Below are 24,838 nucleotides of genomic sequence, written 5' to 3' on the forward strand. Positions count from 1 at the left end.
TTTCAGGATCAGCCCTGGGCTCAGGACATTCATATAAAACACACATTTTCATCTCAAGCACCTTACCCATAGAGTGGCAATAGCAGAGCTATAATCAAATGAAAGACGGATGGAAATTTTTCAACTTTATATTATTGACATTGCCCAGCACCAATACAGAATCTCTGTTCATTTAACATCGCCTCTCATAACCTTTGCACACCAGAAACATGTGTTATCTTGTCTATTTTCACGCTGTCCTTTTTAGCTCTGTTCAACTGTTCATGTGTAAAGGACTGGCTAATTTTGTATGGACAGACTGACACACACACTCCCACTCACAGTGCACAGAGTGAAAATTGCTCTCTGTGTGCGTCACCATGAAGCTGGGTGTGTGGTTACCATAGTAACCTGAACATGTTGTTTCGGCATGTGTATACAGTATATTATACAGTGCATGTTATTGTGTGTTGGTACAGGTTCATCCGGACAATGAGGACTGGACGTGTTTTGAGCAGACGGCGAGTCTGGACATCAAGTCCTTCTTCGGCTTTGAGAGTACAGTGGAAAAGATTGCTATGAAGCAGTACGCCAGCAGTATCAAAAAGGTGTGTGTGTGTGTCTGTGTGTTCTGTTAAACCAAATCATTACATGTACATGTTTCCTTTGTATTTTCTGTGTATGCACAGAAACATTAGTTAACAGCAGATGAGATGGTTACATAATGCAGCATTATGGGTGCTGTGTGGATTATTGAGAACTGGCATCAGTCTATTTTATCAAGTTAGGTGTTACAGTGTTTCTAAAGCATGAGTCAGTCAGTCCGTCTCATGCTATAATTGCATACATAAGCTTGTATAATCTCTTTGAGTGGACAGGGGTCTTCTGCTGTGGATTCAGTGAGTCATCTGCCTTCGTTCAGAACGGATGTGGGCAATGTTGAATGCATCCCTTTATTTCCTCCCTCTGTTTCCATTACTTGACACTTTAGTTGGTAATGGTTAGCCTTTCTTGGTTTGAATGAAGTACATCTGAAGATATAGTATTAGGAGTATTGTTTGGTCTGTCTTCCAAACCCTTCTCTTCAATCTTATTTTCTTGAATTCACAGCCTATTCCGCTATTTTGCTATAACTGTAACTCTTCTTCACTTGTGTTTCTCACAGGGAAAAGAAATCATAGAGTTCTACCTGAAGGAGCTAGAAGATGAAGGGATCACCCATGTGCCACGCTGGACTCCCTCCTCCCTTCCCTTGCCTCTCCCCAGGCCAACCAGCCTCGCCACCAGCCCACCAGTCCTTCCCAAACTCGCAGTCACACCCGCTGTTTCTATCCCGCTGCCCACCGACGCTAAGGACAGCAGCTCTCAGGACACCAAGCAGGACAACAGCGCACTTCAGGCAGACAGCCTGACAGATATCCTGGCCGGTACACCTGAAGGTCTGTTCCAACAGATGATTAAAAAATTAGGGCCATCACTTCTTGCAAATTGTGAAAATCTTTGTACTAACACTAAAGTAGCACTTTAAACATGGCTAATTACTTAGTTATGGAGGAAAAGCACATTGGGATAATAGTTCTAAAAAAGGTGGTTATTATTTTTTTGAATTGACACAGAAATTAAAACATTATGTGGTTTTGGTTTCATTAAAGGTGTATACCGTATGTTAATTCACCTTGTGTTTGACTGAATAATGTTAATTGGAGGATTTGTGTTTTTGTGTTGCAGATAAGTTGGATGCAGACTATATCAAACGTTACCTAGGTGACCTGACCCCCCTGCAGGAGAGCTGTCTAATCAGACTTCGCAAATGGCTGCAGGAGACACACAAGGGAAAGGTAATGTTGTGTTTGGCAGTGTTTGTAATTATGATGAAAATAAAATAGGAATTTTGAAGTATGATGACCTAAGACATTACTGTCCACCTCCAAATGTAATCATCATCAGTGACATGATATGACCGAAGTCAGGTTGAAGTAAGTTTTGATTCATATTCAGTCTGATGGGAAGGCAACTTTTTACATGCTTATATGGCTGACTGACCTGTTTTTTGCTGGCATTCTATTTAATTTAGCCAATTTACAGTGACCTTGGCAGTGTGGTGACAGCTGTGAAAGGTTTTGTTCTTTTATTATTTTGTCATTAATTTGTTTACAAACCCAGTACAGCTAAACACTCCCCTTACTTTCCAGATCCCTAAGGACGAACATATATTGCGTTTCCTGCGCGCCAGGGACTTCAACATGGACAAGGCCCGGGAGATCCTGTGCCAGTCGCTGACCTGGAGGAAGCAGCACCAGGTGGACTACCTGCTGGAGACCTGGACCTCACCACAGGTCCTCCAGGACTACTACACCGGGGGCTGGCACCACCATGATAGAGGTAGGCCTTGACAGAGGGAACCAGTGTGTGCTTTCTGTGTAAGCCAAAAAAAAAAATCCCATCTACATCTACGGCCATACTTCAAGACAGTTGAACTTTTAAACATGCTACAATCTCACGTGTGCATACATTAGCAAACACACATACACATATGTCAGAGCTGGCTATACTTACACTGTTAACTGGAGGAAGATCTCAGTCTTCCAGTTCTGTACAGACTCGAGTTACACACACACACACACACACACACACACACACACACACACACACACACACACACACACACACACACTTGATCTAAAGTCATTCGTAGAAACCCACAGCCTTTAGCCATGCAAGTGAATTATACATTAGTCCAATTTGTCGGCACTACTTGGTTACCCCAGTAGCTTACACACTCACACAAAGTCACATTCTATACTCTGCTGCATGCTGCGGATTCCTTTTTTGGAACAGAGAGTAACTGTTGACACTATAAATCAGATTTATGGGACTTTTATGTTCCCACATCAGTGAACAATTTATCTTCTCATTTCAGTCTTTCTATTTGTGAGGGATTGACGGGGACCAAACATGAAAGCATTTCTCAGTGTACACTGTCACTTATGGTCTTAGACAACACAAGAACAGACAGGCAAACTGTGCAAATCTTTCCATGTAACATGAAGCCTTGCAAAATGTAAATACTGTGATACGTCATGTAAATATTTGCTTTATTCCTTTTTATTCTTTATTTCTAGATGGTCGTCCGTTGTACATCCTGAGGTTGGGCCAGATGGACACCAAAGGACTTGTCCGTGCTCTTGGAGAAGAGTCTCTTCTCAGACATGTAAGTAACACAAGTTGCAACACACTTCTAGCTTGTGTGTAACAGTGTAGGTCAATAAGTTTATAGGTCAGGCCGTTGGTGGTTGGATTACAGGTTGGGGAATTAATGTGCACTGGCACGACCTGACACGTGAATTAACACCAGGATGTATATAGTACAGTACATATATAAATAGCCTGCTTGTTTATGATTTGTTCCGGTTACCAGTGTGAGATGAATGCCTGAAACTTAAGATGCCAATAGATCACTGAGTTCATGGTGTGTCATTTTAGGTGCTGTCTATTAATGAGGAGGGTCTGAGACGTTGCGAGGAGAACACCAAGGTGTTTGGCCGACCCATCAGGTAATCCTTCAGTACATTAATGTAGAACTGGAAAAAAAAATCTAATTAGTCAAACCATTTATCAAACAAAAAAGCCAACAGTCTGTAGTTTCAGCTTCTCAGACTATAAACTGTTTTTTTTGGGTAACAACAACTTTCTGTTTCATGGTGAATAATATGTTGCCACTACAACGTCCAATGAAAAGTCATGATCAAACTGAAAAATGGCAAAAACTGTGCAAAGGTTGAGCTGTACATTTTTAAATGGCTGACTTCCTGTTGGGTTTAGGGTATGGCTATTAGAAGCTATATTATAAGTCTGGACATGATACAGATACCTACCAAATTTCATAGGCAAATCCTACTGCGAGGGCTCCCTTATTTAAATTTTATAGAGCCGGTATGGAGCCATTTTGCCACACCCATGCACAGACCCATAAAACATGAAATTATTCACCACTTCTGATGTGTTTGCAAAGTTTGATGATTTTTGAGCATGTTTAGCCCCTCACAAATGCGATTGAATTGTACAAATATAGATGATAATTCTTACAATTTCAATAGGCTCCATGCACTAGTCAGTGATAATGAAAATGGTCTTCATCTGCAGCCCTATATCAATCATTAATTTCTCAGTAAATTGTAAAAGCTTTAAATGTGGTTGTACATCAATAGAAATACAGAATTAAATGGGAGATGAAAAGCATCCTCTTCTTTTGACCATGAGGCAGCATACAAGCTCGTTGGATTGAGTTCAGCTGTTGTAGCCTCAACACAGATGCACACTCAGCAGGAGTAAGGCCAGAGGAGAATTATCTCCCTGAAAATGGAAAGAATGCACAAGGCTCTTCCCTGAGTGCCCTGATTGAGATGGCAGTGGAGAGAGTGAGAAGGAGAGAACGGAGATGGTATCTGTCATCCATCAGCCCTCTCAAACAGGGGGAGGTGGCTGGGATAAGAGCCAAGCAGGAAGGCATGTGAACTATGAATGGCTGTCACGTCACACAGTCCTCAGCCAGAGCAGATCGAGGGAGAGGGAGGAAGGGGGGCTCCAGAATTAGCAAGCGTTGCCTTCACCACTTAAGCCTCACTTCAGGATGACAGGTGCTAAGTGTCGGAAGGAAGCTGCAGCCCAGTTGTGTGTGTTGAGTGTGTGTTTGTGGCATGCATTTATCCATGCTTTAATCCTCTCTCTTCCTCTTCTGTAGCTGTTGGACGTGCCTGGTGGACCTGGAAGGGCTAAACATGCGTCACCTGTGGCGACCTGGAGTCAAGGCGCTGCTGAGGATCATCGAGGTGGTGGAGGCCAACTACCCAGAGACTCTGGGACGGCTGCTTATCTTGAGGGCTCCCAGAGTATTCCCTGTCCTCTGGACACTGGTGAGAACCAGGAGGGGATTATTCTCTCAGTGGCAGTCCACCCTCATTTTCACAAATTTTGACATAAGTATGATGTATAACAATAGCCATTAAAATGACCATAAAATGAAGTGAAAACACAAGCTTTATAAACTGGTAACTCAGGATACATCCACACCAAACACACATTCTGCTCCGCTCTTATCACTGTAATTCCTACATTTTTGCCATGGAATAACTAGGCTACTACTAATTTGGTGTGTCCATAACCAATATCCTCATCTGCCTCTACCCTTAGGTGAGTCCATTCATTGATGAAAACACCCGCAAGAAGTTCCTCATCTATGCAGGCAACGACTACCAGGGTCCTGGAGGGCTCGTGGACTACATAGACAAGGAGATTATCCCTGACTTCCTGGGAGGAGAGTGTATGGTGAGTGTCTGATGAAGATTTATAGTTATCATTTGAGAATATGATTTAATTTTGAATAAAAGTTTTCTGGGACATGACACCACCCACATTGAGATCTCCTTTACTGACCCAGTTCTGTGTATGTGTGTCTGTCTGCGCGCATGCTTTTCCTCTGCAGTGTGAGGTACCAGAAGGTGGCCTGGTTCCCAAGTCGATGTACCGCACGGCCGAGGAGCTGGAGAACGAAGATGTCCGCCTGTGGACCGAGACGATCTACCAGAGCGCCAGCGTCTTCAAGGGAGCGCCACACGAGGTGAGGCTTAACACAGAGCACCAAAGTGAGAGGAAATGATGGGAAGCCTGCGGTGAGGTCTGAACTGAATATGTAGGGCAGGACATTAGAGAGCTGCATGATTTCTCTGATGGTTTTGTTGAACATTCTGCCATCTAGTGGTTGTATGTGGTAGATGATTTCTTTGGGGTTTTTGAATTCAGATGTGACACAAATGTGATCGGGTACATAATATGTACCAAAAGCACAGATGCATCGTCATACAAAATCACCCTTCTGGAAATGTTTTTTTAATGAGCCCAGAACCTCACAAACAGATGAAAACTGTTTTTTTTTGTTACAGATGTTGCCTTTTCTTTGCCACATTTAACTGGTTCAACATAAAAGGAATCAAATAATCTGAGTTATAGGTAAAAATCTAGTGTTATGATTGAGTTTCATAGCCATAGTGCTTCTTCATTATTTCTTTAAACAAAAAAGGATGTGTGTAGAAAAATAAGAGCTAAAGAGAGAAAAACAATGTTTCTCCTTGCTTTGGTTTAGTTCTTGGGTTTCTCTCCTGAAACATCATTTAATTCCAACTCTGTCTGTCTTCCCTCCCTCTTCTCTTCACCAACCAGGTTCTGATTGAGATCATCGACGCCTCCTCAGTAATCACCTGGGACTTTGACATGTGCAAAGGCGATGTGGTTTTCAACATCTACCACTCCAAGCGGGCCCCTCAGCCTCCACGTAAAGAAGCCCTGGCAGCCCACGGCATCACATCCCCAGGAGGCAACAATGTCCAGCTTATCGACAAGTCATGGACGCTGGGGCAGGATTACAGCATGGTGGAGTCCCCGCTGACCTGCAAGGAGGGCGAGAGTGTGCAGGTGAGATGGCAGGATCATGAATTGATGCTAATATGGTCCTGAAGTTATGCCAATTTAAATATATTTCCGGGGTTATTTTTGCTTGTCAGGCTTTGACGTTGTATACTTTTAATCTGTCCTGTCCTCAGGGTTCTCACATCACACGGTGGCCAGGTTTCTACATCCTCCAGTGGAAGTTCCACAACATGCCAGCCTGCTCGGCCACCAACCTGCCCCGAGTGGACGACGTGCTCGCCACCCTGCAAGTGTCGTCGCACAAGTGTAAAGTCATGTACTACACCGAGGTGTTGGGCTCTGAGGACTTTAGGTTAGTAACTCTTAGTGTGTGTGTGTGTGTGTGTGTGTGTAAAAGTGTAAAATACAGAGACATACATTTGTGTCCATGCTATACATGTGAAGTGTATTTTTGTGGCCATATTTTTGCTGTTTTAAGGTGTTTTACCATGATGTTGTGATAGTTTTAATTTCCAACATTACTTCTTTATGACTGCATTTTTCACTCCTGCCTTCTTTCAGTTTTTCCCCTCTACAATCTACCACATAGTGCCACGTATGACATTTGGTATTTGAATGGATTAAGTCTATAATGTTGCTTAAATGACACCATGGAAAGCCTCTGGAGCATCATGAGTTTTTTAGCCCCAGTGATTTGAGATGAGGATGCTTTCCTCCCTTGTAGACTCCTTTAATCCAGCCTTTTCTGTCCAATATCGCTCACCACCCCTCCTCCTCCCCCTCCTCCTGCTCTGTCTTCTTCCTGTGAAGAACGGCTTGCTGTGATGTGCAGAGTTTGTAAGTGGCTCAGTGTTTGCCCCTTCTCCTTTAGCACTAGCACTCATTGCTATCCCTGCTAATTTGAATGGCCCCCCTCATGGCAGTCACGCTTGTAATGCAGCAAAGAGATGCTTGTTTGCATCTGTTATTGCTTATGGATTTTGTTAGCCTTGGCTAACAGGATGTTGTTGCTTTGTTCACAATGAAGATAGAATCCTGTAGTTGAGCTGCTGGCTTCAGTCACCCTGCCTGCATGACTAATAATATCAAGAATCCCAGACTGGGTTAAGTTTTACACACTAGCTCTCAGTACCAACATATGCAGTTTTATACCTACTCACAGCACAGTGACATTTGCTGGCATTTCTATTGTTTTTCGGCACTCATCCATTTGTACTACCAACTTACTGAATCTCACTTTGCTTTCAGTGCACCTACCGTTTCATTTGAACATACTTGAAATTATCATCTAACTCATTCTAGTAGCATTTAACAGGATGTTTTGCTAGTGGTTGTCATTTCTGGTTGAGACTGACATTTCATAATATTCAAAACACCAACCTGAACTAAAAATCTGGAATTTAGGTAGCCATGTCTGTAATGTAACTGCTCAGCAACATAAAAACACATTCTAAACACTCAAAATATGACAGGACAGCAGCGATATTATTTTTTGTTTGTTTGTTTGGTTGGTTTTTTACCATTTTTCTGACAGAAAAAGACCCACATTGGAACTTTCCATTGACTTTTTTCAACCATTTTCTTACTTTTTTTTTAGGTTAAACAATTAATTGATTCATATAAAAAAAAAAAAAAACAACCCGAGCATCCTATTATTCAATAATAGAAATAGTTGTTAGCTGCAGCTTGAAATAATACTGTACAGATTCAAGTATCATACCTGTTTATAATCACATCAACAACATGAAATATTTGACAAGCATTGTTGAAAATGAATGGCTACATATTTTTTAAAGAAATAACATCCGTTCATCTCTTGCTTTTACAACTATGAACATACAGTATGCATAAGATGCAAGCACATTTTGAAACAGAAGATCTATTTGGGACCTAACCAAAGAAAGGCTTGTATCGTGTTTCACGAATGCTGCCCTTTTTAAATACCATAGAGTCTAATAATTAATTTTTGGCTGTTGAAATTAGGGTTTGGGTTTTTCTGCCAACTGGAAAATTAGAAAAGATGGAGCTTAATTCATCCTGAAAGAAAGTTTGTGCCTAAGATACTGTGTATACAAAACACACACACACACACACACACACACACACACACACACACACACACACACACACACATATATATATATATATATATATATATATATATATATATATATATATATATATATATATATATATATATATATATATATATATATATATAAGACACACAGCTGAATAGATATACCCAGAAGATATCAGATGTTAATTAAATATGTATTTACACATTGAAACAATAGAAGCCTGCTGAATGTCCTTTTAAAACTTTATACAACACATCCTAATGCATGTGTTGCCATGCACCATGTAGGAACATATCTTTTATTATAGACATGGACTTACTTAAAATTACAATCTAGTACAAAATGTACATCTTGTCCTCATACTGACTCCGAACTAAAACCAAGCAGCCTACATACATTGTTAAAAATGCATCAAAACTCAGTTTAACTTGTGAAATTGATGTAGAAAAATACAGAAAAGGACAAAATGCTTCATGCTTTGCCATAGGCAGCTTAAACCTTTAAAAACTTGCAATGAAGCCATAGCATGCAAGGCTTTTTTGTCTAATATATGAGATGGAGTGGATCTGCTACTGCTCTCAACCAAACACCTTGAACTTCCACAAGAACTGTTTTTCCTCTCCATAGTATGATTGAAAACACTGGAACAAGCAAAGTATTTGTCATTTTGACGTGCTCTCACTCTTCAACCCTCCTCTACCTGACACACTGTTGGTTGTTACAGCCTATGGCAGAGCCTGAGCCTTGTGTGCCACACAGAGTGAATCATGTTTGACCTGGCTGCATGGTTCTGCATCATGAGCACGAGTTGTGCACACAGAATGCACTTAGTTAGTCTTTGGCAAACTGTAGTTGCTCTGTTGTTGCATACCTGTAAAGCCAGCTGCAGAGTGTGAAGTGTGTCCGCTCACATGTTCTTTGGATCTCTGTCTCTCACCTCAGGGGTTCGATGACCAGCCTGGAGTCGAGCCACAGCGGCTTCTCTCAGCTCAGCGCCGCCACCACCTCCTCCAGCCAGTCGCAGTCCAGCTCGATGATCTCCAGGTAGAAACTGGAAGCCGAGGACTTCAGTTCCCACAATCCCCCCTCCCTCCACTGCCCTTACCATCAACACAGAAGCCAACTCTCCTCCTGCCCTTCCTCATCGTCTTTGGACTCTGTTCCTATTGCACAGCCAGTCTCTATGGAACTGAAGCATGCTTGCACAAACGGAAGACAAAGAATTTTAAAAATCTGAGGCAAAAATTAAAAAACAGACTGTGTGTACATTTAAAGGGCTGATTTTTGCACAAAGGTCATATATTTTTTGTGCCTGGCATCTCTGCTGGGCAGCTGTTTGAATCAAAACATTAGCAGAATGTTTGTTTTCGTGGTGTCTCGTGCGGGGGGGAAAGGTTAAAGGTCGGGAGATGAATTCGGTGCCTTTGTGGCACCGGAAACTGAAAGAAGCAATATTCTCATCCTGGGAGCTACGGGACCGGATGAACACACTGGAAGCGCTGTTACATATATGCATTTACATCTACAGACACGTTTACAGCACTGAGATGACACATACCTCATTCTTGTGTGCTTGCTGAAAAACTGGAAGCGCTGTTACAGACAAACAACACCACACACACATAAACACATGGACGTTTGATAACATGCAAAAATTTACAGTGTTTGCCATATTACCAGAGGGTTTGTTAAATCTGGTAAATTGTTTATAGGTCAGGTGTGTGTGTGGGCGAGGTAAACTCTGAACTAGACCTGGGTCGAATATCACCTGCAAATAATTTTGTTTTTCAAACCGCATGGTGCAACGGAACGGGTGGAGCTTACTGAATCATGACGATGCAGATGGTGTCAGCAGAGCCGCCAGTTGACGAGAAAATGGCATTCAGATATTTTCCCGTGGCTGTGTGAGCTTTCTGTCAATCATTTTGCTATCTTAATGTGGCACACCCCACCCGTCTGTCTCACGAGGGCTTTATCACATGTTGAAAAGCATTTGGATATTTGACCTGGGTCGGACTCTTGGCGAAGAAATCCGCTAAAAGCAATAACACGAGTTTGACTTTCTACTGTGTGAAATATTTCTATTTATCATTGAGATGTTTGTGGAGGATCGTGGGTGCTGATTGCAGGTGAACTTTTTGTCGTACAGGCAGGCCGACGAGCAAACAGCCAGTAAACAGCTGAACATCATCGCTTCCTGTTTCTGTTGCCATTCTGTTAGGAGAGAAACAAAATAACTTGCCAGATTTTCTCCGGATTTTCCTTGAAATGACAGCAATTGGTTTGCTTTTCTATCCAGGGTCTGCGCGATTTGAGAAACTCTAGTCAAAATCAAGTTGTAAAGGAAATGCCTTCTTACTGATTTGTGAATGTGCTACTGATGCCTGAATTTGGAGGGTTGTGATGTAATTGGGCAGAACTGCCATCATTCTCTACTTATTTTCCAGAGTGATTTAGATTTCAGTGTGCATTAGGGATGAATGTTATTTTGTGATTATCATTTGATGGTGCACCAGTAGACAACATATGATATTGTATACGTGCTAGTGTTGGTTGGAGTTTGTTACTGTGTTTTGGAGATGAGTACTTGATGGGGTGACGCAGTGTGGTGCGTTACTGCATGCTCACGTGGTGGTTGGGTTTACAGATCTATTATTTAAAGATTAAGATATAGCCATTTTAAGAGTCATGTGTCAATAAAAATACCATTTTAGCCTTTGTAAGCATCACTTAGAAACGTACCTGATTTTTTTTTTCAAGGTCACCACTGTAATAGATGAGTGATTGTGAACTTAATGAACATTTCTAAATGCAACACATCCATGCAACTGTTTTAAAAAGACTTTATTAGGTTTGTAAGCATTGATGACTTCACATAGATCTGACTCCCTGTAGAGGGCAGAAATGCTCACCATTGCCAAGAGTCATCGTGTGCTGTTGCCATGGTTACCTAGTGCAGCTGATGGCAAAAAGAAAACAAACGAGCTGGATAAGACAGAGGCATTCAGACTCCTGAACATACTGGCCCTGAATCTTGTTTTTGATACATGAAACGGCTTGTTTTTAAATATGAATGAAAGGTCGAGGGTTAACTTGTGGTAACTTTATGTCATAAACTGCAATAACATGAAATGCTTTACTGAGAAAAAGGACCTGCTCAGATTGTGGGCTATTAAGTGTGTGTGATGGTGTAAAAGAATGAATGTTAGAAATGTTGGGGATTAAAGATATGCCTGTAAAATCTGTGTAAACACTCCCTCTGCCTCTGCGGCAGGTGTGTTTCTCCACTCGGCCTCTTCTCACTCTTTGAAGCATGTCTAGAACCACACGACTAACTTTCCTTCATCTGGTTATTCTACATTTCTCCAGTAGTTTGATTGATGATGAAACAGGTAACATCAGTTCCAGACTTAAGTACTTCTTAGACTTCCTTTTGTCTCTTGTTCTTTTTCTGTCTTTACTGTTTGTCACTTGTGCACTCGCAGTTTTGCCGTTTTGCTGTTTTGTGTTTAAACACTTCTCATTGTGTATACCTTAGAGAGCAGAGTGGACCCTAATTGAAACCATAGGCATAAAGAAGTGTACTCAGATCGGATGTTTTTATTTAATTTCTGCTTAAATTCATTGTTACAAATAACATAAAACTCCCATGGTCTGCTGTCTCCTGTTTCTCTGACTTTAGCTCTTACAACATGCACATTTTTCATCAGATCTCATTGATAAATGAGGGCTATAACTGTTTGTCTTGTCTGTTCAACACATTTGTCTGTCTCTCTGCTTTTCTTTCTGACATCGTTGCATATCTTCTCTTTACCTTGATGTAAGGAATTATGTAAAGTACATTGTTGAATTATTGAGAATATGGCGCCTTTACATTTTTTGAAAACATTAAACTTGAATTATGAGAAAATACATGCACTTGTGTCTCATTTATTTGCATTTTCTATGTGTCTGCTACTTCTGCTCATGTAATGGTGAATGAAGTCAAGACTGAGTTAACTTTTAACAAAACTGAGACGGTGAACTTAAAAAATGCATCTGTCGCCAAACCTGTGGCATGTCCAATTTGTCGAAATATTTTAATTGCTTGAAATCGTGTTAATGTGTCCCCCTACATTTAGTAATCACTTTGCTGCTGGCTGCATCCACTTTTTAATGACTTGTTAATTAATGAGACTTGTGAAAATGGGTTTCGTGTTTGCTGCATCACTGACTTCAGTAATGATCACACAAGATAATCTGTCCCTGCTGACCTGAATCTCCTCATAGCAAAAAGCTGTCTGAAATTCCATCTGTGGAGCAGCACCAATGACCCACCAGAATTTAAACATAGGAAGTCATACAGCATCCATTTTTTCACAGCAGTCAGGCTAGGCTACAATTTCCTAATACTGGTGTGATGTGAGGGGTGTGTCCCCTTATCCTATAAATCTGCTATCATTAAACCACTCCTCAAGAAACCCAATAGCGATTCTCTGGTTCTTGCTAATTACCGACCTGTCTCCACTCTCCCCTTTTTCTCCAAAATACTTGAGAGAGTTGTTGCTGATCAACTGACTGCCCACCTTTCTGCCAACAACCTCTTTGAAAAATTACAATCTGGTTTCCGCTCTTGTCACTCTACTGAAACTGCCCTAACTAGAGTAGTAAATGACCTACTTGTTACTGCTGACTCTGGATCAGCTTCCTTACTTTTGCTTCTTGATTTAAGTTCGGCCTTCAATACTGTAGATCATTATGTGCTTCTGGACCGACTGGAACATTATGTTGGTGTTCATGGGCTGGCGCTCTCATGGTTCCAGTCCTACTTATCTGGCAGAACACAATGCGTCAGTTTTAATAACTCCTTGTCCAAATGCTCTACAGTTATAGCTGGTGTGCCTCAGGGGTCTGTCCTGTGCCCTCTGCTGTTTTGTATTTACATGCTTCCTCTGGGTAGAATAATTGCTGAATACGGTATACAGTTCCATTTCTATGCCGATGACACACAACTATACATTCCACTGCAGCCTAATGACCCCTCTCAAATACTGAATCTGGAAACATGTGTAAATCAAGTCAAGATCTGGATGAGCCACAACTTTCTCATGCTCAATACTACTAAGTCTGATCTGATGGTAATCAAGCCAAATAATTATAAATACTTATCCCAGGGTCTTGGTCTCAATATTGACGGTTGTTTTATCTCTGAAAGCACTCTCATCAGAAACCTCGGTGTTATTTTTGATCCAACCCTGACTTTTCAGTCCCACATCAAAGAAATCACCAAAACAGCTTTCTTTCACCTGCGGAATATTGCCAAAATCCGCCCTTCTCTATCCCTGCGTAGCGCCGAGGTGGTTCTCCATGCCCTTGTGTCCTCCCGTTTAGATTACTGTAATGTCCTTTTTTCCGGCCTCCCCATCTGCACTACCAGGATTCTCCAGCTTGTACAGAACTCAGCCGCTAGACTTTTAATGAAAACAGGTAAATTTTGCCACATAACTCCGGTCCTGGCATCCTTACATTGGCTGCCCATTCAAGCTAGAGCTGTTTTTAAGGTTCTTCTTTTAACCTATAAGGCCTTGAATGGACTTGCACCACTGTATTTAACAGAACTACTCACTCCCTACACTCCATCACGTCCTCTTCGTTCTCTTGGTTCAAACCTCCTGGTCATCCCATATATCAGTAAAAAGTCATCTGGTGGCAGGGCCTTTTCCTACCGTGCTCCTCTCTTATGGAATGGCCTTCCACAAGACATCAGAGACGCTACATCCACTGCGATTTTTAAGTCTCGTCTTAAAACACACCTTTTTACCCAATACTTTGGTTAACACTAACTAATTTTATCACTCTCCTCTGGTGTTTTACTATTGTTTTATTTTACTATTGTTTTATTTATTTTTATGTCTGTTATTATTGTTCTTGTTTTTACTGTAAAGTGTATTGAGACCATGTACCATGGTGATTTTGCACTTTAAATAATAAATTGATTGATTGATTGATTGATGTACTGCCTTAAGGCACATGTAACTGAGTATCGCCCACATGGAAGAAGGTATGAATTCCATGTTTGGAGATGACATAAAAAGAGGAGCGGGGGGCTGAGGTACACATACTAAACAGAGATATTTCAAGATTTGAGGCATTTTTGCCTTTATTTAATAGTGTAAAGAGAAAGTAAAAATTTGAGGAGACCTTGACCATTTGACAACCATGGCTGAAACAGTTCTCACTGCTAAAATGGTTTTACTGAAAGCTCACTTTTGCCTCCACATCCTTTCCTGATTCTCCTATATCCATCACATTATATATTACCTTTAGATGTCAGACCTGATTGCATCAAGCATTTTGAGTGTCTCCTCTCTCTGATGGATTATTCCCATGAGTGGGCATGTCGGTGTCAGACCATACAGATTTCCTGTCTTTCAGTTACCTTTCTTTCTCAGCATACCTGCCCTTTGACAAGCCTTGCTAGTCTAATGGATCACTAATCCTCCTTTTAAAAAAGAAAAAACACATTTTCATATTCCAATCTGTTTTCCTTCCTACAGTTTACAGATCATCAGTTGAGATTTTATTTGCAGTCAAGTCTGCTGAAATGAATAAATACACGTCCCCCGTACCTTTGTTGTCACAATCTATTTGTTGTTTTAATCACAAATAAGCCAGTTTATCAGATCATACTTTGTTTTGTCTTATCAGTGATGCTAAACTGTGACATGCTTTTCCAGATCTAAACAGAGGCTACTTCAGGTGTCCTGTCCTGACATTGACAGACAAGTTCAGCAGCCTAGTCCAGCTCACAGAACACAGCTGACATAGAGCTGCAGTATCAGTATGACAAAATGTTGGTGTCATCTTACAGTGTAATGTACCATTCAGACCACTAGATGGCAGGATTGAACCGCGGAACACCACGCTGACGCCGGACGTAGGCTCCGCCTTCATCGTGACGTCACACACGGAAGCAAAACACGACTGGAGGTGAACCACACGTTTACTCCTCTTAGTTGATTTTCGTCATTCAAAGCCTTCAGCAGGCTGATGGAGATGTTTGCTTCTCCTGCAGAGGATCTGGTGAAGCAGTGGGAGAGGTCGGACTGCTTTTCCTACATTTATACACATTTATACACCTGAACTCAAAATACACAGTAACTTCACACTGACACCACTGGAGTTTACAGTATTTCCACGGTGTAGCTGTCTGTTGTCACTCGCTAATCTGAAGTAGCAGCTCGGTGTAACATGTAGACCTGCAGTGCTCCTTAATGTGCTGACAGTTAGACTTGTGTTTGTGCTTTTGTGACTGTACTCTTGTGACAGCAGCTCTGGATGTGTGTCAGCAGTCCTCAGCAGCCATTGATTTGTGAGTTTGTAATGGCAAAGGCCACTGATGACATCATGTCCCATATTATGGTCTTATGCTGCACTGCTATCTCCAGCTCGGATCTGTGGCATTGTGTGTGTGTGTCTTTTTACATCTATCTGTTGTATAAGATTAGAGTTTTGTCATATTATGTCATAATATTTGTGTTATTATGTGTTTGTGTGTGTGTGTGTGTGTGTGTGTGTGTGTGTGCGTGCACTTTTTACAGCTATCAGTAGTACAAGATTAGATTAAGGTTAGAGTTGGGGTTAGTCATTTAGTTCTGATGGTAAAGGTCAGGATAAGGAACTGGAGAATGCATTATGTCAGCGAGGGTCCTCACAAGTATAGATGTGCAAACGTGTGTGTGTGTGTGTGCTGAGGACACTGTGTGTTGACATGCACAGCCGTGGGTATTAATGCAGGACACAGGCCTCCTAGCTCACAATTCCTGGTCTCAGAAGTCACTATATTAATTAAATAATAAAAAAGTACAGATTGTATATTTTGACTAGATGTTTGTTCTGTGTTTGAGTAAAGTGTCCCTGCGTTTGTCCTGTGATTACACTCTCTGACTCAGTCCTCTGCTCTCTGTGCAGTGAGCAGGCCCGTCTCAGGCAGCAGGTGGTGGAGGAGGACACTGAGGACTGGCAGAGGAGTCCAGACTTCTCGGGCCTGGAGAGAGTTGGAGGAGTGGATCTTTCCTTCATCAAAGGGGACGACGTCAACGCCTGCGCCCAGCTCGTGGTGCTCAGCTACCCCGACCTGGAGGTGAGCTCCCACACGACAATCTACGAGCTTTGTCGGCCTCTCATGGTGACAGGTGGGAAGAGCAGCAGTATCGACAGAAGTCATGTTTTCACGATAGAGACAAGAAACACAATCTCAGAATGTATTAAACACATACAATGAAGATATACCAATGAATCATGATGTGAAATACAGAATATCATCAGAACATTTCTTTTCCCCTAAAAGTAGTCTTGCTAAATAACTGTTACAAAAGTCTAACTGTTGTTGAATGCAAGGTCACAGGAAGTTGTTTCCTGCTGCCACGTCATCACTTCATATAATACTTGTGTATGCTCTTGAAGGCTGGCTGTGTCAGGACTGTGAGCACACTTCAGATAATTACTCATACTTTCACCAAGGCTGCCAGCTTGTTTTTTTCTCTCACCATAGAAGATCATTTCTCCCATGAGATTCTGACTGCAACCCTCTGATCATGAACGTTTTTATCCCAAAAAAAGATGTTTAATTCATGTTTATTGCCTTTCCAGTGATCCTGCGTATAGTTGTATGAATTTCCTGGATATTTGACTCCTAAAATGAATGTTTTTTGATGTCCTGTATCTATTTCCACTTGTTGTTCATTCATAAAGGGTTTTTGAAAAGCAATGGCCAGCAGTAGCACTGTCAAAACCTGGAAGGAGATATATATTTTTTTATCATTCTGCTTCCTCCTGATGTCTTTTCAGGTTGCTACTTGAGGGCTATCTTTACTGTTTTACATGACACACAGTAGGGCACATCACTTTAAATCTGGCATAGTACTCATTTACTTGTTCTGTATAGCCTGACAGTATTTGGACCAGATTAACTGGATGCGTGTAACAACAGGAACTATTAGAAACAAATAAATGCTTTATACATTCACGCTTGACCTGCATGACATGTTACAAGAGACAAACTGTCCGATAAAAAGTTTTGCCAACAAATATCTAAACTCAAAGTCCATTTACAGACTTTTGGCTAAAAAGCTCACTGTACTACATATGAACATCTCAGCCCTGTGCTGACGTTATGTGATGACAACTGAGCAAACTGAGGTAACCTATATGTCAAACAAATGTTCAAAGTAATCTTTGTATTTTGGGCTTATCATCTTAAAATAACCTTTAACTTAAAACCTTTTTCGCCACTTGGGCTGTTTTTTTGTGTATTCAGTTAAATTAATGTGTTGCTTGGATGTATTCTTGTGGCATGTATGACATTCATAGCCTTATTCTTACAGCTGCAATCCCCGCTGTGTCAAACGGACTTGGCAACAACAACATAATTACATAAAAACATAATTCAAGGCGATACTTTCATGTCTTTTAGGTAAAACAAGTACGAGGCTTCGTGCTTTAATCCGTCTCTGTTGTAGGATCACGTTGGTATAAAACAGCACAATGAAATGGCTTTGACATTACTTACAGTCAACAGGAAAAGCACAAGTTCACCTCTCACGATCTACGCACCGAGCTCCACAGGACCTTTTATGAATGATAATGCCATTTTCCTGAGAACTGATTGGTCAGATGGCAAGTGCTTTTATAAGTGTTGATGTGTTATCTTGAACATAACCTGCTGCGGAGCAAGCGTGATGTACCCCAGTTTAACCTGAGATAAACTTAAAGTGAACTTGCTCCGTAGTGCAGGCCTCAGGTGCAGTCATTTTTTCTGTCTCTTCTATCTGAAGTTGTATTTGGGAGGAGGATAGAAATAATATAGAATACGTAGTAATATGCTGAAGTAATGCAAAATGCATTGTAAATGTACCTTTCAATATCATTTAGAACTATGAAATACCTGTTGTCGGGTTTTTTTTAAATATCTATTAAAAAAACCCGACAAAACTCAAAGGGGCTTTTGAATGTGAATGTTTAGTCCCAAAAGTGTGTTGAATTTTAATATTCTTTACTTTAATAGTCGTGGATGTCTAATCCAATCTTACTAAATTATAGCACCAAAAAAAGCCCCATTAATACACAGCAGAGCTGAGGTTTAATATACACTACAGCTCAAGGTCAAGTCTTGTTGAAGTGGCTGGTGACAAGACCTTGGCGGTCCCAATTTTCATTTAATTTACTTTTTGTACAGCCTTTCACAAGCATTCATCGCTCCTGCTATTTATCTGTGCATTAACATGGGCTGCTGGCACCTTCTCATCGTACAGCCCATTATAATTAATGACATTTGTCACTGCACGTTGTTGATGCATGAAGCCAACGAGGCTAATGAAATGTTGTTCAGAAATGTTGTCCAATAATGGAATTATGTTCCCTGCTTGCTTTCAATTTACTCCAACACTGCCACCTGAGGCCATGTGTGACACTAAGTAATACTGCACACATGATGCACATTGTATACATTGCTGCAGTGATTTTATTGCACAGTCTACTCTCAAACATGACATCAGCACACTGCAAATAAAATAAATAGAAGAATAAGAAGAATAAATATAAGAATAACTTTAGTTGTTAAAATCCTTGCCAATAACCTCTCACAGCAGAGAGGGATGAAGCTCGCTGCAGTCAGAAATACGACATTGACATATACTGAATGGAAGGTAACATTTCTGATGGCATGTCTCTTGTAGCTGCTGCTGCAGGCCTTAATAAAAGGTGTTTTGTACTGGATGATAGAGACCTTGGCAAATAATCTCATTGTGAAAAGGAAATGATTTAAAATTGTGCCAAAGGTGACAGCTCGAGCTCCAGAGCATCACAATGTGTTTGGAACATTTTGATTATACTTACAAATGTATTTTTTCCATTAAAACTGTTTAATCCAGCAGGCTGTGCTCGCAAAACCCCAAAGAGACCATACCACTGTAGAGTCTCGTCAGTTTGGCAATCTCATTGTTGTAAGCATTGGAAATGACAGTCGTTTTTTTGTTTTAGCACTTTCTATAAATACTATCACCAACCATGGTTTAGTCTCATAGAATCAAACTTCATCTATTAAGGTTCAACTGAACTCACAATTAATCTTCCCTGTATTTGCTGTCAAATCTACACTAAATATTTTTAATTTGAAAGGGGAAACACTAAATTGGAAATAAACATCAGATATTCTCCTTTAGCCCCAAAGCCTTTGATAGGAAAGCCATTGTACATGTTTGATTGACAGCTGAGGAGGCAGGGGCACGAAGACACAATGCAAACTAGAAAGGCACTCAGCAGAGCTCATACCTCCACCAAGGCCCAACAGTCCCCCTCTGTACTCACTCACAGATACCAGCCCCCCAAATATACCTGATTTTTTTCATCAAGATCCAGATATTATGCCTCGAGAAATAAAAAAAAAAAAAAAAAAAGCCCCCACACGATGATAAGAAAGTAAGAGAAATCCATCCTGTTATCTGGATCCGCACCAATAGTTTACATGGTCTCTTCTGGGCTGAGACCTATCCTTCATCCAAGTTTTCATGTGAATCTGTGCTGTAGTTTTTGTGTTATATCCTCCTTTGTGGAGGTAATAAACTAACTGGTGACTACAGCTTAGAGCTATGGACAGACAGTGTCCTGTTAGCAGCAGCGTTTTTGAATGATGACCACCACACACTTTAGACTCATTTAGTAACTAAATTAGCCAACTTTGACATTTGCATGTTAGCTTTATGCTGTTCACTGTGCTCAGTGTGCTGAATGTGCCAAATTTACATCAGCTGTGGAATATTTTGTCCAGTAGATGTTTGTTTGTTTGTTTGTTGTTTCAGTATGCAATTGTTCAACGCAAGACATGCTTTTAGAGTAGGAGGAGACATTAGCTAGAAAGCACATTAGCGATAAAGCTAATATGTTAAAGTGTAAGTATATGCAGATTTGATTGGCTATACAAAAATAAGTTTTGTTTTGTGTTGAGGGAGGGCTACGGGCATTGCAGCTGGTACATGCACAGACAGGGTAACGCCATCGTGAAACCAAAAATATAGAGCATGGACCATTGATTATTTTCTCATAGGAGAACACAGGACATCAGATTTACAGAGCAGATATGTATGCTGACAAAAAATATGTAATTTATTTTAAGCAGGTAACCTAAAAAGATGCATTTAGTTTCTGTACATTTTCACAGCCTTGGATGAAATGAGCAACAGATGTTCCATTTTGTGCCAGATGGGGGATGTTGGTGATTATCTTGCACAGCTTGTGTGAGTCTGTGAACTCACCCTTACATATACACTGGGGTGGACGCATTTGTCCGAAGCATGCGGCACCTGACCCCTGACACTGTCTGAGCGCCATTCAGGAGCACAGATGTTTCCAAACTCACTGCCTTTAGGGCAGTTTACAGGAGTCAAACAGGTTTGGTTGGACCCATGGAGAAAAAATAATAGCTTTATGATCACCGCAGAGTCTATAACCACTCAGCAGTGTGTTTCTGTCCCCTGTTTTTCCCAAGGTGCTGTATGAGGATAGTCAGATGGTGACCCTGACGGCCCCCTATGTAGCTGGCTTCCTGGCTTTCAGAGAGACCCCCTTCCTCCTGGATGCTCTGCAGCGGCTGGAGGGGAACCAGCCTGAACTTCTGCCTCAGGTCAGCTTCTGCACACACACATTGATGACACACATGATTTCTCAGGTGCAGAAAAGTCCTTAAACGGGTCATCAACCTGTGTGTGCACATAGCCCTGTCTTCACTTTTGTAATGTGGATTCAAATTTGTTAACTTTATAGGAGAACATTTTTAACATTTTGTGAAGTGAGTGAGTGACGAGAGACGAGAAGAACGATACATCTCTCAAATGCGTGAGCTTTGATTATAATGCTAAAGCTAGCATGCTAACATGCATATGTATCAGTGCCAGTATTAGTTTTACTCATAGCATGTTAACATACTGTAAAGCATACTGTAAGCTTGCTAACGTTGCATGCTAAGATTAGCATATTGGCTTGAAATGCTAGCCTCAATCATTAAAGTACAGATAGGACTTGGGGTTTCTGGTCATTTTCAATATTTGGGGCATTCAGGATGAACTGAAGAGATTAGTTATAGACTGAGTTATTGATTACACACACACAACAAGACTGACAACTCACTGACACTATTTAAATGGTGTAAACCTTGGTTGGTTTCATTTTGAATTAAAACCCACAGAATGAGTTGCAGCTACTTTTTCAAAGCTTTTCTCTTCTCACCATCTCACTGTTTCTCAAAGAGACACCTCGGATTCATCCTCACCCACTCACTGCTGTTTGTCACAGCCCACACACCTCCCTCGCTTCCTCCTACTCTATCGCTCTCTTTCTGTCACCGTGCACACAGGTATGCAGAAACACACACATACACGCCTGCATCCACCATGTGCACTATCTCACACACACACACACACACACACACACACACACACACACACACACACACACACACACACACACACACACACGCACATGCTTTTTTCTTCCCCTGACATTTAGCCCTGGACAGATGCAGTCACTGCTCCCTTTATCTGCAACCTTTGAAGTGACTTCTTCATGGTGACTTACGATTTGATGATGAAATATGTCTGTAGGGTCACCTTTGGCTTCAGGAATTCATCGGGAGCTGTAGGAGTCAGAATATCAGTTTGAGGCTCTTGTTTCTAACCAACTTTAACTTTTGAAGCTCAGGCTAAAGACTCTGCTGTCTCGCACTCTACCTCAGCAGCTGGGGTCATATGCTGCGTTCCAGACAACTTGTGACGAGAACATTTTCTGTCTTCCTCCTCGAAAAAGTTGGATTGCCACGCGAAGTCAGAATTCCGACTTGTAAACGCAGGGCAAATCCATCTACCTCAACTTCATGAGGGAGCAGGTGTCTGAAGTCACACAACAGTGGCATCACCCATGTTAGTACGGTAGTAGATATTTGTACCAGGCCGATTATCAGGCTGATATTAAACATTTTTCCGATTATCAATATAGGTGATTTTTCAGATTGCTAATAAAATAAACTAATTTAAAAATGTGCTTATTTGGCTCTGATGCAGTCTCCTCTCACACAATGTCCCATCCACAACACTATCTGATTGGTAACACGTCGCAATTTATAAACTATAAACACTGAATAATCAGACTCTGCAAAGTAACTAGTAACTAAATGTATCAAACAAATGTAGCGGCGAGGAAGTATAAAGTAGCAGAAGATGTAAAGTACTCAAAACAGTACTTGAGTAAATTGTACTCTGGTAAATTCCATCACTTCCATCAATTTTGACACTAAGATTTTCATTTTTACTGAAAATGAATATGATTTCTAATAATCTGTATCGGTATCAGCCCTGATAAAGCCGTATCTGTTGACCCCTCATTTGTAGGCTACAGTATTTGTTTTACGGTGAGTGAATGTAACATTTACACACATCTCCAAGTAAAAAAGTGCCATTAAATAAAATGTAGACTGGCGTCTGTTACCTCATGTGTTGTTCCCCTCCTCCATTTCAGTTATATTCGCAAGGAGGCTTCACTGTTGAGGGTTCATCTGTGTGCACACCTTCCAAAGAGACATCATTTTGTTACAGTCAGCCAAGTTTTTTGTTAACGCTTGTCGTCGTGCAGCTGGAATGTTTGGAGGTCAGCAGCTGGAGGTTTCAACTAGGAAGCAGTAGACTGTAGATGAGGAGAAAACAAGTTCAACAGCAGGCACTTTAACTTATTGTATCAGGACTCACACAGGTGGAACTAATAACGTTAACGATGCCTCTGCTCCACTGAAGGTTCTGAGCAGCCTTGATTAACATTATTCATTACAGCTGTGCTCGTGCTCCTGCGACTGTACGACTCGTCAAAAGGTCGAGAACCTTAGAACCGTTCTCATTAAACCTGCAGAACAGTGCAGCAGCTCAGAGAGCTTTACAAACACATACTTTACATGCCACGCTTTGTTTCGTACTACAGGGAAATAAATGTCGTGTGCCCTCTCAACAGGTGGTGTTTGTTGATGGGAATGGTCTCTTCCATTACAGAGGTAAGCCAAGCTGTCCTGTGCTTTTTCTCTTTGATTTTATGGCAGCATGCGTTCACTGACATACAGAGAAACGTGCATTAGACATTTTTACAACAAACATTTTTATATTTCTTGGCAAAACGTGGTTGTAATTAATAACATATCAATGATAATAACAACATGCACATTCCATTTCAGTGTTAAGATGCATTCACAGAAAAATCACCCATCATTTTGAATTGGGATTGTTCACACAGTCGTTAGCTGAAGTGCTAACCCTGGAGATAAAACAGCAGTGTGCAGCCCTTGTAAAATTTGCTAAATCTATTGTAGACTGTTGGCAATTCTGCCAACGGTTTGTTGACATGCTCTTTCACTGGCGTTGTCAGAAATTACAGACTCAGAATGATGTGCCAGAGGCTGACGGGAACGTCATACCCCACTCGGCTGCTCATAATTATGTTTTAAACGATATGATGTGAATGCAACATTTGCCAGCTGTATGACTATATCTCTGTTGGCTCAGTGTAATGGCTGACAAAGACACTTGACATCAAGCTATCATTAAAAACATATTCACACTTGTTCTACTCTGACAGGGGGAAATGTCTAATGCTGTCAGATCCCCCGAGCCATGTGTGGCTGAAGTTGTTTACAATAACCCAGGTTGTTCAGTAAAATGTAAAGTGGTCCCGATAGCAGCCCTCAAGTAAGGAAAAGTTCAATATTATGGGAAATATGTTAATTTGCTTTCTCTCTGAGAGTGAGATGATATAAATCTTGTTTCTGTGTGTTGATGTATGGATTTAACAAACAAGACATAATATTTAGAAAGGTGTTTTTTTTTGGTCCACGTTGGACTGAACCAGGCTACCTGTCTCCCTCGCTTTCAGTCCTTATGCTCAGCGTGACTAACCCGCTTCATTTGAGCTCTGTACCTGATGCACAGACATGAGATTGAAATAAATCTCATCTCACTCTTGGTGAGAAAGCAAAGAAACATATTTCTCAAAATACACAGACTTTTCCTTTGAGCAAAGAGGAGAGCAAGACAAAGTAACGTCTTATCCTAAGTGTGTCTGACACACACCTGACAAACATTTCAGTGTGAATGTGTAGTTAATGTCATCTTATTACATTGAATATTTAGATTCAGATCCAACAATGAGCTTCTTTAAAAAAAATAATTAAGAATTCAAGGCCAGCCCAGCAAGCTGTGTAGGTCAGTTGGATAAATTCTGCAAGCTGTCTTGTCTTTCTCTTAAAATAAGGCTCAGCAGTTCTTTTATGCTTGTCAGGCTGGCGATGT

General features: G+C 41.0%; 2 protein-coding genes and 1 long non-coding RNA gene across 5 annotated transcripts in view; 2 read left to right on the plus strand and 1 right to left on the minus strand.

Annotated features, from left to right (window-relative positions):
- The window catches only part of LOC311272474 (SEC14-like protein 1), a 32,666-nt gene extending 20,269 nt beyond the window's left edge, over window positions 1-12,397 (plus strand). The window contains exons 5-17 of one of the 2 annotated variants that reach the window (XM_084378912.1): window positions 459-587; window positions 1,145-1,418; window positions 1,708-1,817; window positions 2,172-2,361; window positions 3,102-3,190; window positions 3,463-3,533; window positions 4,721-4,892; window positions 5,170-5,304; window positions 5,462-5,596; window positions 6,196-6,447; window positions 6,576-6,754; window positions 7,213-7,239; window positions 9,426-12,397. In XM_084378912.1, coding sequence (XP_084235038.1) covers window positions 459-587; window positions 1,145-1,418; window positions 1,708-1,817; window positions 2,172-2,361; window positions 3,102-3,190; window positions 3,463-3,533; window positions 4,721-4,892; window positions 5,170-5,304; window positions 5,462-5,596; window positions 6,196-6,447; window positions 6,576-6,754; window positions 7,213-7,239; window positions 9,426-9,531 — 1,869 coding nt within the window. In that variant the 3' untranslated portion in view covers window positions 9,532-12,397. The remainder of the gene's footprint in view (window positions 1-458; window positions 588-1,144; window positions 1,419-1,707; window positions 1,818-2,171; window positions 2,362-3,101; window positions 3,191-3,462; window positions 3,534-4,720; window positions 4,893-5,169; window positions 5,305-5,461; window positions 5,597-6,195; window positions 6,448-6,575; window positions 6,755-7,212; window positions 7,240-9,425) is intronic. The other variant, XM_084378913.1, reaches the window with a different exon arrangement.
- Window positions 12,398-15,436: 3,039 nt separating this feature from the next.
- The window catches only part of LOC311251130 (endonuclease V-like), a 33,636-nt gene continuing 24,234 nt past the window's right edge, over window positions 15,437-24,838 (plus strand). Inside the window, exons 1-4 of the mRNA XM_084343449.1 lie at window positions 15,437-15,562; window positions 16,434-16,605; window positions 21,007-21,141; window positions 23,511-23,550. Coding sequence (XP_084199575.1) covers window positions 15,513-15,562; window positions 16,434-16,605; window positions 21,007-21,141; window positions 23,511-23,550 — 397 coding nt within the window. The 5' untranslated portion in view covers window positions 15,437-15,512. The remainder of the gene's footprint in view (window positions 15,563-16,433; window positions 16,606-21,006; window positions 21,142-23,510; window positions 23,551-24,838) is intronic.
- Window positions 21,063-23,179, minus strand: LOC311251137. 2 transcript variants are annotated; one of them, XR_014621359.1, is made up of 4 exons: window positions 22,998-23,179; window positions 22,244-22,402; window positions 22,092-22,149; window positions 21,063-21,149 (listed from the first exon to the last, which is right to left on the minus strand). It is a non-coding gene; the product is annotated as an uncharacterized lncRNA (long non-coding RNA). The 2 variants fall into 2 exon arrangements; XR_014621358.1 differs by lacking the exon at window positions 22,244-22,402.

This window comes from Pagrus pagrus (genome assembly GCF_965226575.1).
Source record: "Pagrus pagrus genome assembly, chromosome: 2".
Taxonomy (NCBI): domain Eukaryota; kingdom Metazoa; phylum Chordata; class Actinopteri; order Spariformes; family Sparidae; genus Pagrus; species Pagrus pagrus.